The sequence below is a fragment of the Camarhynchus parvulus genome, chromosome 4 (genome assembly GCF_901933205.1).
Source record: "Camarhynchus parvulus chromosome 4, STF_HiC, whole genome shotgun sequence".
Classification (NCBI taxonomy): domain Eukaryota; kingdom Metazoa; phylum Chordata; class Aves; order Passeriformes; family Thraupidae; genus Camarhynchus; species Camarhynchus parvulus.
Window position 1 is genome coordinate 22,233,765 of NC_044574.1, and position 15,420 is coordinate 22,249,184.

At 37.2% G+C, this 15,420-nt stretch overlaps 1 protein-coding gene across 1 annotated transcript in view; it reads right to left on the minus strand.

The window, feature by feature from the left end:
- ARAP2 (ArfGAP with RhoGAP domain, ankyrin repeat and PH domain 2) overlaps positions 1-6,652 on the minus strand; it is a 115,288-nt gene extending 108,636 nt beyond the window's left edge. The window contains exons 1-2 of the mRNA XM_030948180.1: positions 6,507-6,652; positions 305-1,340 (exon numbers count right to left, since the gene is read on the minus strand). Coding sequence (XP_030804040.1) covers positions 305-1,200 — 896 coding nt within the window. The 5' untranslated portion in view covers positions 1,201-1,340; positions 6,507-6,652. The remainder of the gene's footprint in view (positions 1-304; positions 1,341-6,506) is intronic.
- Between the last annotated feature and the right edge of the window lie 8,768 nt (positions 6,653-15,420).

The following is a 15,420-nucleotide window of genomic DNA, read 5'->3' on the forward strand; positions in this document are numbered from 1 at the left end:
AGAGTTATATCTCAGTCAATAAAGATTCCTTTGTTAATATGTAGATGCAGAGAAAATTGGGGAGGTTGTAAGGACCCACTGTTCTAAAATTTCCCTTTACACTCTCATTTTTGCTTTTAAAGTACATTGAAGTTTAATCCTTCTTCAGTTAATCTGGCAACATTCATATCAGATCCAGTGTATTTACAGCACATATTAAAAAAATCAACACAAAAAAAAATAGACATAAAAAAATACTCAAGAAACCCTAACCTGTAAGTTCTACCATGACAGGAATTTCTCATTAGTACCAAAGAGCAATTACCTTGATGAAGGTGGAACTTTACTTGATTCAGGAATTTCTGGTACAGGTCGATGCCTTAAGATAAAAGATCGGCTTGCTCTTGGAAATACTTTCATGCAGTTTAGCATACAGGAATCATATAAGTCATTGTCTTTCATTTCTCCTTTAAACTTAAAGAATGGAGAATCTGGTTTTCTATCAGATAAATCACCCTCATCTGCAAGCCTCTGCTGTTTGTTTTCCTTGCATTTTGTCTCACATGAACGAACAAATGAAGGAGGATCACGGAACACCAAAGGGCCAATCAAGTGCTCATCAGCTTGGTATGCAGCAGCTTCTGTCAGTGAGGCATCTTGCTGAGTATTCATGTTGGTATTTCTGTTTTGACTGACAGCTTTTTGTATGCTGTTTGAATTCTGGTATAAACTAGAAAAATCCAAATTTGTAAAGTTATCATTATTTGCCTCCATTGAGTTTTGCTCTGCAAGTTCAAACTTTTCCTTCTTGACGTAAGATTTTTTAAGAAGTTGTTCTGATGATGTTACAGGTAGCAAGCCAGTCTGATCTACACTTGAATTGCTTACAGGATACTCTTGATCTGAGGATGAATATTGCTTCTCTTCCAAACCTTTCAAGTCTTTGAATTTTAAATTTTCATGGAAAAGAGAATTTCCTTGAATTTCCAAAAGACTGTCTAACTGCTTAAGAATCCTTCTGCGATGCCCTGTAGGCAACACTCCCATTTGCTGAAGCACGCTGTTACTGATTCCCACACAATCTGTCACTGTGTTATAGCCATATTTTTTAAAGTTAGGAAGATACTGTGCAAGGTTAATGTTGACCAAAAATTCTTCAATATCAGAGCCATTGCCTGTGGATGACATGACTTCATTCCATATATTGCCCCACACAGTCATGTAGAAATAGTCAGGTTGCGTGCATGTTCACTAGCAAGAAAACTCTCTTGAATTTGGTGTCCACCAGCCAGCAGAAAATATCCGTTTCCTCAAAACACCTCTTCAAGTTTCCTCAGTTCAAACTGATTTTTTTTTAAAGACTGCAAACATATGGAAAAGAAAAAGGACATTAAAAAAATTCTCACCTGAACCTCAGAATTACCTTGAATAAAATTGTGACAGACTCCCTGTCAGCTGAATAGTAATATTTTTTAATTGTTTGTATACAATAATTTCAACAAGGGTAAACCTATCCTTTTATCTTAGCCTATATAAAGAAAATAGCAAAATCAAAGTCTCAGCACAAGTAATACAGACTTAAAACACATATTCCTAGTAGTTAAACATTAAGATGAACAGTTAAGAGATGAACCACTTATCTACACACACATTTGTATTACACAGTACTTGGCTATCAGGGAGAGAAAGAGTTATCCAAGACCACAACTGGAGCCTAAAACTTTCCTATTTCCACACTAGCACCAATTAATTATGGAATAGGGCTTCTACTCCCTTATCTTCCAATCTCAAAATCTTTTTAACATACAAACACACCTGCAAAGGAACAAAGGAAAAATGACTGTCTAGAGCATTCCATGTGAAATGTGCATTCAAGCCCTGTCCAGCTGAGAACCCAACTGAACAAGTACTATCGTCAATAACATAGTTTTCAACAGTAGAGCCAGCCCTTCAAACAAACTGCAGGAATACAGGAAACAGGTAACCACCAGCATCCCAACTCTGAAAGGAAGCTTTCCCTTGGCCACAAAGAGAACAGGCATGACCCCATAGGCAAGTTCTGGTTGTTCATAAGTTTTTCCTTAATGTTTTCCAACTCAGCTCTTACACGCCAGATGCCATCTGTTTGAATTATTCTTTCTTTCAGGGCCATATCTAAATTCACAATTTACAAAATCCAGATGCTACTGTTCTGAAGGTGTTTGAAACAACCCAAAACAGTATTTCTTCAAAGAAGGTTTAAGATCAGCAACACTCAACAGGTTTTTCACCTCTCTCTTTCTGTATAAAGAGTAATTTGGCCTTGGGGAAATTTGCTGACTGTAACAGCTGTCCTGGCATGCAGGTACTAGCCTTAAGCAGCCTGGAAAAGAAAGAACAGCTTCAGTGGAACAGCATTAAGATTTAAGTAGCATTTAGAAAGAGGAGAAATCTTATGACCAGAATTTGTCTGTGGTAGTAGGCATCAATACCTAATTCTTCAAAGTATTTCATGACAAAAAATGCAGCACTTATGCTCTACAATTTAAGCCTAAAACATTGCCTACATTTTCACTGTACCAATTGCTATAACTGTTCCTTTATTTAAAATAAATCATTGGATTCTTTCTAGTCTCCAGCTTCATTTTTCTGGATATATTTTTATCAGCTTCGATCACTACCCACAATTCTCAGAAGTGACTTATCTTGAATATTAAATTGATACAATTAAAACCTTTTAGACAGACAACTCTATAGGTCAATCAGATATCAGCCTCTCAAGAGAGATTAACATTATTACCGAATTAACCCTCAATTAAAGATTCCCAAGTCATTTAAATTCAAAAAGCTTTGGATTGATCTGAACAGATTAACAATCCACTTTTGCATTTACTTTTTTCCCATCCTAAACTGCATGCTTATATAAATTTCCATCATTCCTTTAAAATTTTGAAAATTCAGCATTTCCTCAGAATTTTCATGGCAGCCTCTAGTCATAAGGGATAAAATTCAACAGTATGGTCTCCACCCATCTCTGAACCCTGAAAAATGTAAGTGTATACCCTCTTAACTAGATGAGTACATATTCTCAGATTCTGAGTACAGAATGAAGAAAAAATAGTACAGAAATTAATTACCAGGGAAAAAAATATCAGGCAGGTACTGTTTGGGACAGAAAATAGTCTTTCAGATACCCAGTAATTAAAAAACACAATCAAACAGACTACAAACAAAAGGGGAAAAAAAAAAAAGCAAACAAAACCACCAAAAAGCAACAATCAAAGCACACACATATTCGAGTATATAAAACCCCTACAGCATTAGCATATCAGTCTAAGGCTTGTAAAGTTGCAGTTGCAGCTGGTTATGTCAGCCATTTCCACCTTCCTTGACAGTTCTGGGTTTCATGATAGCATTTGGCTACTTTTTCCCTAAGGTGTTAGTGTTCATTTTCAGACAGTATCATCTTCTCAATCCTTCCACCTTTCATAATAACAAAAAAAATGCATCTGGGAGACTAGCTTTAGCTTTATATTTATAAATAAGTATATATCTGTTATAGATAAACAAAAATATTTATATCCACACATTCTCTCTTCTCTATCGTAATACTGTTTTTTCTACATGCAATAGCTTTGCCTACACCTTATTCCAGAACACCTCCAGTGTTGTTACTTAAGGAACTCAAACAGCCATGTGTTATCAGCTGTTTGGACTCTAACCCATCTTTGTATAAACCACATACCAATGCAAAGAGATACCTAGCAGAGAACAAGCTGTGTCCAAATCTATAAGAAGGATTACGTTTTGCTGTGTATTTTATGAACAAAGCATGCAGCAGAGGAAGGAAGGAACTGCTTGCTGAGAAGACATTTTGACCACAAAATGCCAACAGTGATGCAAGATAAAGCCCAAGCCACTTTCTGTTTCTGTAGCTGTCTATGGCAGAAGCTATCAGTGCATCCATCAAGATTTCTGAAGACATGCTATAGATCTGGCCTAGCTATGCCACTGGTTAAATACCACTAAGATCACATTATTTTGTGGGCCTAAGCAAAGGGTTATACCGACAACTGGTTTGGTTTCACTACTTACACAAAGATTAATGTAACAAACAGCTAAACAAATCTACACACACTGCTGAGTGTTTCGCAGGCTAGAACATAAATATGCAATCATTTCTTAAAACGTTTTATAAGGTTTGAACTCAAGAATGCAGAACTCAAGGACCACCTTATTCAATACATTACTCTATTTTGATATGATTGCTATCAATTTAAAAAATAATTTAATCTCCTCCTTAGCTTTGATTACAAAGTCATTTATAATAAACCCTAAAGAATGTACAGTATTAGAAATGGAGTGGCATATACATATTTGTACAAATACATTCATTCTCTTTCACATCCATATTTCTACCACCACAAATTCAGCATTTGTAAACAACATTAGTGCACATGGCTGCATACACTCCATAAAACAAATCTCCTCTCAGAAGCAAGGCAAAACAGATTTTTCCTACTTATAAATAAATAGGAAAAAAAACCAAAAACAACAAAAAAAACGCCAAACAAACAAAACAAATGCAAGGGGAATTTGAACTTGCTTAAATAAAATCGATTCTTGTAATATATTATCTTAAGTAGCGTAACTAAAACAAAAATCACTATTCTCAACATGGTTACTACAAATAGGAAAATGCTATAATGGCTATTAAAAAAAAAGAAAAACATCAAACTTCTTCGAAGACACCTGAGCATTTCATTTTATCAAAATAGCGACAAAACACCTAAACTGCTAAGTGAAAAAAGCAATACGAGGAAAACCATTTTGGCTTTTCTTCTAAGAAAAAAGTTTCAGCAGCAGATGAATTGCAATGTGTGTCACATATCTCAAGCCCTTCACAGAATCATACAACTTTCTTTCACAGAAGATGTTTTTCACACTTCCTTACAAACTGATTGTTAATTTCTTCCTTTTCCCTTCTTATAGAACGGACTTAGGCAAGGAGTGGCAAAAAAACTCAAGAGTGGCCTAACAGGTCTTTTCTTTTACTAAAAGTGACAGCTAAATAGTATCATATAAAAATGGCAATTCTAATTCTCAGAACCCTTCCTCACATGGAGGGTAAGCACATGTGTCTAGCATTCTGGAAAGCTCTATCTACTAATTTTAAAATTCTTTAATTCTGATTTTTCAAGTTGAAAAGTCTTGAAGACAAAATTGACTAGAAGACAGACGAGTCTTTGTTGAAGCAAGCAAGCAAAAAAATTTTTAATAATTAAATGTGTGAACAGTAGGTTATAGGTGAACACAGAAACACTCAAGTGGGACTGGGCTTTTTTTCCTTTTTTTAATATCAGTACAGATACAAGCCTCAAGAAACTGTCAAACCTTTAAAGTTCATGGCAAGATAACCACACTGTGAGCAATCAGTTCAACAGACACAAGCAAGTTCAGGCTTGCTCCCAACTTCTGCTAAACAACATACTAGATTAATATCCTAATAAATACATTAAAAAAAACCAACCAAACAAAAAAAGCCCCAACAAACAGTGCAACAGGTCTTACCATGGAGCAGAACAAAATCTGCAAGTAGTAAATTTCATCTTCGCATTGCAATTGACTCCACAAAAACTGACAAGATTAACATAGAAAACATTGTAGATTAAAGGTCTTTCCCAAAACCCACATTATACAATCAGCATATAGACTGCTTTAAAAAAAAATACTGATTGCGGCAATTGTGATAGAGCTATTGCCTCTACCAATACAAGGAAGTTACTAAGCATAGGTCAACCTAGAGGATAATTACAAAATAACTTTAATCACATTCTTTGTCAAACTGTTTCTTTGTTTGTCTTTTCTTTTTTTAATTTCAGAGCACTTGCCTTCTAGAAATAGGTTCAGCAACTTTCGTTACCTCGGATTCAAACCTCATACTGCAAGAAATTCCAGTGGAACAACTTGCAGAGTTGCTGGAGTAAGGAACGGCATGGCATGAATAAGCAAACTCAGGGTGGAATTGGAACTTTGGGAAGTTGCAGTGGCAACACTAGGGTGCTGTACCCTTCATTTGTATTCTCCAGCCATTACATACTACAGCTTCTTTGACTTTCTTAAGTTTTCTCATAAAATTTCCAGGTATATAATGGCAGTTAACATGAGGTCTGTTCATGTCTGCCTTCACAAAAACGACTCATAGAGTAAATAAACACACAACACTAAAGCACTGCTCTTTAGCATGACATTTACATACAAATAGTTGAAACAATTGAAGCTACAAGGAAAAGCAACAGCAATACACGCCTTATTTTCTATCTGCCTACAACTATTTCCATTTCGATCCCAGCTTCGGTACGTGTCGCTCATGTGGGACGTGCCCCGTCCCAGACACCGGGCGCTCTCCGGCAGCTTTCCAGGGCGGCCGCAGCAGCAGCGCGGGGCTCGCTGCCGGCGGCACCGGAGCCGCAGCATCACCCGCGGCACGGCTGGCCCGGCAGCGGCCAGAGCTCGCCCAAGCCTCGCACACCCCGCGCCTGCCTTACCTCTGCCAAAAGCCAGCAGCCCACAGGGACGGGGAGGCAGAAGAAGGAAGCGCAGGGATTCAGAGTGCTTCAACTTTCAGTTCTCCCTCCGGCTCCCCGCTCGCTCACTTTCTTGCTTGCTTTCTCTCCTTCCTTCCTGCCTGGCTGGCTCCGCACCCCACCCAACCCCCGCGCTGCTCCCCGGCAGGCCGCGCCCGCGGAGCTCCTTCCCTCCCTCTCTCCGTCCGTCCCTCCCTGCCGCAGGAGGGGCCGCACCTGGGCGCGCCGGCGGGGCCGCCGCCCTCCGCGCCCAGCTCAGGGCGTTCCGGCCGGGCCACATATTTCCGGAGGAGTCACTCGGAAACCCGCAGGCAGGCTTCGGCCCGGGGGTGCTGTGTGCCCCGGCGCATCGCTTCACAGGCCTCCCGTGCTGCCCAGCCCGGGCCGGGCAGGCGGCGAGTGTGTCCCTTCCCGCCCGGGCAGTGAGCGAAGGGCGGCCCGGCGCCACCCCTGTCACCGCGCGGAGGGCAAAGCGCTCCGGCTGCGTGTAAGGAGGACAGCTTGCCAGTAGTGACACAGCTGTGAGCACTTGCTGGGGAAGGGGGAACAACAACAACCAAAAAAAAAACCCTAAAGGTACTAAGCTTACAGTAATTTCCAGGAATTCCCCAATTCTTGGAACTCGCCCATGTCGGTGAAAAACTGTCACTCAGATGAAACCAGCATTTTATTACACTGAGTGATACAGAAAGTACTTTAATGTAGTTCATTGGCGAACATACACATCTTCTTGACACTTCAGTTCTCATCTTGTCTAAATCCACGGAGGTTTTAGAGGGTTTACAGTGTTGCAGCTGAAGTCTGAGGTCTGCCACTCACCCTACCAAAGCAAAACAGAAGCAAAGATAAACAGAGATAAAGAGGCCAATTATTCAGGTGCTAATTTAGGAGCAAGTAAACCTGGATTCTTTTTAAGACTGCTTCCTACACACGAAATACAGCCTTACTAGTAGGGGGACTGTTAAAAACTGTTGGTGCCGCGGTACTAAAGTGAGGTTTCAGGATCACAATTTTGAATGCAAACAGCTTTTTCACTCTCCAAAACTTCCAGATTAGAAGTTTGCATTTCAGTATTACAGCACGAATCCCACCAGTGCCCAAGCACTTATGAACATCCAGCTGCAGGTTCTAATTATTAGATACATAATTATCTGTGTACAAAAAAAAGTTAATTTTACCTCCTAAACTTTTAATATGCAAGAAATTTTTGAATTTGCCTTTTTTTTGACAATCAAAATAAATTTATTGTGTTCTTGTTTGTCTTTTTATTAATGCTTTTGCAGCATTTATCTCAGACAGGGAATTGTCATTCCCAATTATTTTCTAAGGGGCTTATATGTTTCCAAACCAAGTGAGTGCACAGATGTGATTCAGGTAAGTATACTAACACCCTTTTTTGTCATAGCCTTTCTGGATTGTAACCTAATGACTCACAAAGTCATCTGATCACAAATTTGCCTAACATTTCCAGCTAAGCCTAGCTTCCTTTTAGAACAGTAGGAATGCCAATGAACACTGACTTTGAAAAGGAATTCTAACCACAGTAACTTAAACTATTTGAAAGATTCAGGCCCTGAAAACAAAAGATTGACCTCCTTTGCAAGGCTTACCTCACCACACAAAAATTCAGTTAATTAGCAGTTTGTGGTGGGCTAGAATTTCTTTCGCCTCAAGTCTAAGGGTATGGTCATCGATTAATACCCCTGAGCTCTTCTCTGTCAAGAAGTTCCCAAGTCCTTCTATAAAGCCCACTTTTCTTCCTCTTCCAGGGACCCATGTGATTTACCGATGTCACTGGGCCAGTGGCAGAGACTACAGATAACAGTCTGCTCAGCATTTGTCTTTAAAAATTGGGTGTCAGACCCTTACATGGAACTCACTGGAAGAGATTGCCCTCAGCAGATTTATTTATTACCTGTACAGTAGTGGTATCTTCCCTCAGAGCTCAGCATGACGTGCACCCTGACACGCTGTGTCTCAGCCAGAGTTTTACTGACTTAGTTTCCTTGACCACAATACTGGATCACATCACATCATTATCACTGGAATAATTTTTTTCAGTGCATTTCTTTGGGAAAGGGCAAGGAATGGGAGAAAGGAACATTAAACACATACCCAGTTGTGCTTACTTCTTTCAATTTGCATTATGTCCAGAAAAATTGCAATATACACAAGATCATTTTAAGTCACGTTGTGCTATTAGGGGTTTAGGAGCTTTTCTTGACATGTTTTGTATGTCTAAATTACATTATTTGTACCACACAAACCCAAATGATGTTTTTTTCTTTGTAAGAAATAAAGTAGTATAATTTGATACATGGTGTTTTACTCTGTTAGTAATCAAGTAGCATAATATATCATCTTTTAAGAAAGCTCTCAAGTCTCTATCTACAGCATGTAATTCTCTGATAAGCATGGAATGGCAGCTTTCTACCACTACACTAAAAAAGAAATCTTACAAAAATCTAGCAGGAAATTGCATCTTACTAATTTTGGTGTAACTCAGATATGACATAAGGCAGACTACTACTCTAAGACTTGTTGATAAGACTGAGTTTTGAAAAATCTGCTGATAGGCCTGAAAACTGCAGAGGTTTTGTTATCCGGTAATTTCCTCTTCCTTTGAGTTTCTATGTTGCTGTCATGCATAAGTCATAGGTAGGCAGGTGTTTTAGTAGATCAAGACAAAATTTCAGTCTATGAATTAATTATAAGCAGGAGCTGCATGACTTTGCTAAATTCTCTAAAAGATATTAGGGCTTTTGTATCCTAAAATACAAATACCATATAAAAAGGTCATTCGTAGTAAACTGTTGTCATTATAATGCAAGAGTTCTATTGTCCTTACATTGTAAGGGTTCCATATTTCTAGAATTTCATACCTCCTTGATGTTTCTTGTAGGCAGCTCCTCTAGGCACTGACTCTTCCTTCTTCTCACAGTAGCCAACTGACTCCAGTTCCCCTCAACCAACCAATCCTCTCTTTTATAACACTTTTCTTACTGGCTACAGCTGTGGCCTGTTAAAGTCAGGCCTGCTCCCAATCTTTAATAACTGGCTGAGCTGCAACTCTTTGGGGGTAAGATTACTTTCTATACTTCTTTATTTACTTATGTTCTATCCCCCTACAGTAAACATGCTAAGAATACCTTCCAGCTCATACTTATCATTACAAAACCCTTTTAAAAGCCTGTTTTCCAGTGATTGATAATGGCCTGATTTTTTTTTGTTTTGTTTTGTTTTTAACATCAGTCTATAAGAATAACCCTGAAAATCTATGTTTAAGCAAAGGTGGAATAATATCATCAAACTGTATAGGAGCTAATCCTTAGGATATAAATATATCCAAGATTTCCACACTCACTGTGGTTTGTCAAACATCAGAATAGATCTTTGCCACATTTCTAATTGTTCATTAAGCTTATAATGAAACTGATTCAAACTACTGATCAGACATTTTCCAAATTCAAATATTGTAATTTTTAGGTGTGCATATTTTTAAAACTAGAGATCAATTCTACTTGCTGCATATCCATTCTATTTAAGAACTCCGAATCCAGCTGCACAAACAGCCAATTGGTAATGTAAAATAGGGGAAACAACTGCTACTCCTTCCTTTATGGATGGCTTACAAGTAGCTCTGATATTTACATGAAGTTTGTCTACCAAAAAGCTACCAAAAATGCATAGGAGACCTGAGTTTATTTGTGAAAGTTTATTTCTTTTAATGAGACTATTTCACTTTCTCTTGGAAAAAACCCAAACAATGCGCATATCCTTATTGAACACAGTCCAAGCAAGGTCAAAGTTCTGAACTTGGTCTTCTGCGATTGGCTCAGTCTCATTTGCTCCCCTTCAAAGGAGAGGTAATAAAATTCATCCACCAGTCTCCTCAAGGTGTTCAGAAGGTTAAATATTTAGATTTTGGAGTTTATGAAGCATCATAAGAAATGAAATGTTAGCTATACCTCAATCAACCAGCAGGTGAATATCTAGGCCTTTTACGATTTGAAACTCACTATTATTGTTATAGTATAACATTGATATTATTGTTAATAAAGAATCAGGGAAAATAACTTTGGAAATTAAATAATGCATTACACTTTTCATAGGCAGAGTTCTATCATGAGGTAACATATTTCACTCAGGGTAAGACAAAATGACACAAAGCTTCACAAAAACTATAGGACTGCAGATAAGAATGAGCACTATAGTTAAATTCACTTTTTGCATTTTTATCAACTGTTTATGTGTCCTTGGGATTCCTCTCAGCCACTTACTCAATGTATTATAAGTCAATTATTATTGTATGTCATACTGCATACCAGCCCCCATTTTTACTCAGACCTGTAAGCCAGTTCGACCCATACCCCATATTGTAATGCAATTAACAGTCAGTTTGATTTCCAGGAAGCTTTGTAAGATAGTTCCCTGTACCATATCATAGATTTTGAGACTATCATTTTATAAGCTATTAATGTAATTTTATACAGGTATGAAAACACAATGATATTCAGTTTTGCTGTCTTCTTTTAATGGCTGTAAGTTTTTGTTAAAATTACTGAAGGACTCATGAAGTAGTCCCCTTAGCTATTTTGATATTGATTTATGACTTTTGAAACAAATGTGTAAAAGTGATCCCACAGAGTACTGTTTACTAATTACTTTTACAATGTATTGATGTTTTTTATTTCCTGTACCAATTCTGGTGACAATGAAGTTCGAATGAATTTTTTGGCTTACATATTGTATTCAACACTCAACTGCACATGCAAAATTCTCTCAAGAAATTATTAGATTAATTGACATACTCTTATCACAAAGCTACTTGTAAACCAACAGTAAAATTAATTAGCAACCTTTCATATAGTGGTGATGGGTGAATTAGAAACATTGAACTTGACTTCACTTTCAACACAAGTCTGCAAAGATAGAAATTCAAAATACATTCCCTGGGACAACATGAGGTTCCAGGAAGTTGAGAAGGCTCTATCTGCTGTCTTTTGCCAAAGCACACAATACTGGACAGACATGTGCCTGGACTAACCCATTCCAAGTCCTGTCCTAGGCCTGCACCCACACTTCTGAATACAGCCTTATGGGCTGGTGATCCCCCACTTCGCCAGGAATTGGTACATTTTAACCTACAGACAAGCTGAGAATCTTTTCTGCAGTACTACTGAATTATTGAATTTACAAGCCTAGAAATGAAAGCAGACAATTTATCCTCGCAATGCAAGGGAGTTAAGCTCCTGCTGTAAATGAAAGATTTCTAGTTGCTGACTAGGGTTTCTCCAAGAAATCTGTCATGAGAAAATCTAAATCTAGTGGCTTTAATAATTTTTTTTCGAGTACCTGTGTTACAGGTGGGACCTTATTCTAGCTCTTCTGTCTCTCAATTATATTTAGAAGTTTTCAAGTTGTTTTTGAATACAAATGCATCTTCAAAGCATGTGGCATGTTCAGAGGTTTTATTATTTCTTTGCTATTGTTCTCATTTAGGAGATTGGGTTACCTTGACATAGCTTTCTGTCATGTTTGAGAAGTTTATTGGAGCATTCTTTAACTTATTTGAAAATAAATCCCTTTGAGAAAATTTCCTGCATAGCAAAGTGCTATTTTTTTTCCATATTTATCTTTTGCACAGTTCATTGAATTGTAATGAATCACACATCATTAAGATTTTATCTCCACAGCACTGGCTTATTTGAACTCAACAGAAACCACATTTGACACTTTTAACGATGCTATTAGATTTAAAGGTCACAATTTCAGGCACTTGCTTCTCTCTTTCATTTTACTTGTTGCTTAAGCAAATTTGTCATGGAAAGTAATGAAATATAATAGACATCACAGGACTATTTATAGAGAAAAAATATTCCATAGTACAATCACAATTGAAATTGTCTGTAGTTAAATACAATTTCACACTGTTATTTAGGTCTGATTAAACACATTATCATAGAATCACAGAATTGCAGAATGGTCTGAGTTGGAAGGGACTTCAAAGATCATCTAGTCCTAACCCCTTGCCATGGGCAGGAACACCTTTCACTAGACCAGGTTGCTCAGAGCTCCGACCAAACTGGACTTGATAATTTCCAGGGATAGTGTTCTCTGGCATAACTTCTCTGGACAACCTGTTCTCTCCTGTTTTCTCTTTTCATCAGCGCTCTCTGCCCAACCAAAGAAAGCAACTCATGATGGCTGACTCACTTCCTAGTATTCCGATGCTATCAAAGGTGCTAAACTGGAAGCTTACTGTATATACAAATGACACGTGAATAAAAAACTCAAAGTGAAGATACCCCATCTGTTTATGAATAATTTCTTGTAAAGTTACTAGGTTAAGTTAGAAGCTGAGTCTTGATGTTTTACTGTATACATCCCATTTCACAAACAGTTTCCTTGGTTTTCTGTCTCTTTTCTCAATAGCAAATCGAGCAATAGCCTCAAAGGCAAAATGCCAGCTGTTTAAAGTAGACAAACTACCTGGGTAGTACCAGGTGGTACTGAAACTACCAGTAACCTTTGTTATTTTAGATAAACAAATGATGGCATAAGTATTATGCCTACAATTTTGAATTAGATTGACATTTAAGAAATCGCATTCAAATACTGTTTCTGTTACAAACTCTACTGATATTGTTGGCACAACATTCTATATCTAGATAGTTCTTTCTATCTTTTTCACTTTATTCTATATAGAAAATGTCATGCTTCCTTCAAACATTTCTTTATACCAAAGGTATCTCTTAAGGGCAATGAAGGTCTAACTCCAGTGTTGAGGACAGCAATAAAATGGACTGGGACTTTCTCATTAAAGAAAGAAACACTGTCAAGTAAAAATGATACTTTCATGTAATGTTTCAACAGCCTCTCCCTTTCTAAAATTTAATTAAGATTGCAATTAAAGAAGTGTTATTTCAATATTGGAGAGAAAAGCCTACAGTCTTCCTGTGTTTAATAACTACAAAATACTATTGTTGATCACATGAAAATGGCATTTTTCTTTCAAGAATTACTTTTTCCTAAAGCTTATAATTAGGATAGTACTTATGCATTTTACAGTTCAATAGGGATTTCAGGCAGAGTAGATTTTCAGATGGATTTCCAAGATTCTTCCCTGTGGAAGACTGTAAATTGGATAATGCAGTTTATGGATTTGAGTATGTACTGATATTTTTATCTTCTCCTTCATTCTCACTATACTTTGTAGGTAACTCAGATTTCCTTCCCTTCTCAACTCTGGAGTTTTGCTTTTCCTAATGTGAGGCTGTTCAACACCTTATTTGTAGTTAAGATTGCTTGAAGTCCTGTGGACTGCCCTCAGAGATACCTTTTTTAATTACTTCATAGTTACGTTTTTCAAAGGGATTATGTTAGTGGCCAGTACTGGTCACTGCAATAGAATGCTAAATTAAGTATTTACGTGAACATCTGATAAAAATTCTATGGCACAGTGCATCTGTAGCACTTTATTAGTTTTTCTTATATTACTCTTGCTTTTTAACTTGGGCCTTAGAATGCCAGAGATGGGAAGAATAACCATTGCACGTATGTTCAAATTTGAATAGATCAATAAACACACCAAAATACATTAATTGTCACATACTGAACTTTGAATTATATGCAGAGTATTTAGGCAGAACTTACTGGATCTGCACCATACACTCTAATCTCTTTTCCTAGCAGAACAAAGTCCACTTCCTTTATTATCAGCTATGCAACACTTCTAAGGTATTCTGAAAAGAACATGAATATCTGCTAAAGGGTAATTTAATTTGAATGTATGGTTTGATCCTTATTTTTCTAAATTGGGTATTTTGTTCTTCCTGTATCCAAGGCTATTACATAATATGGATGAAAAAGCTCTTTTTTAAAAGGACTTTTTAAATACTTAGACGATATAGTTAAATGTGAATGTAACCCAGGAATAGGAATTGTTTTAAAACAAAATCAAGCACAGAGCTAATTTTTCCAGATTGTGGTGGGGTTTTTTTCCTGCTGATGAAACTTTGCTGATGATCACTCTTTAAAAAATGAAATTTCAGTGGATAACTAAACTTTGAGAATGAGTGCACAGGTCTTTTGTTATTAGTTCTTTCACATGAAATAAATAGATAAGTAAATAAATAAATAAATAAATAACATCAAAAGACCTGAAAGAAACAAAATCTAATAATAATTCTATATTTATCACAATTGATTTCGCACTATTATTTCTTACATATATGATATTCCTTTTCTTCGTTTTACATTACATTACCCCCTGGACATAAATTCCTACTGTAAAAATAGGGTTGCTGGACACCTGTGTCTCTTTTCTTGTGAGTCTGTTGTTTTAATAGTAATTAACTCCTGTCCATGGGCAGTGAATAACATGACAGCTTGTGTCTTCATCCTACCACTATGGGCCTGATTCTTTCTCCGTTAAAGGATGTATTTCAGGCAGGGATTTCCAGCAAGGCTGAGATCCAGCAGTGGCCAAATCTTAGAGAGATAGTTCTGATCAGATATCCCCGGACTGGTTTCGTGTGTCTCTTTGTATCTGTGTCTTTTTTTCCTCTGCTCAGATTTTCTGCAGTAAAGGCTGAAAGAGCAAACTATAGTTTCACTGTTAAACTTGACTGCTGGAGAATTGAGTAATACTGTACTTATCAAGTCTGCTTATTCCTAAAGTCTCAACGTCCCCATTGTAACTGGTGAGCTGCACAGTACACCATCACAGTAACTAATCCAGGCTGAATTAACTTCACAAAAGTACAAGATTAAAGTGACTCCAGCATTTACTCTATGATATAATTTTATTCCATCTAAACGACCTTTATACTAAATTCTTTATCATATTGCATTAAATTCACATGTGATATTA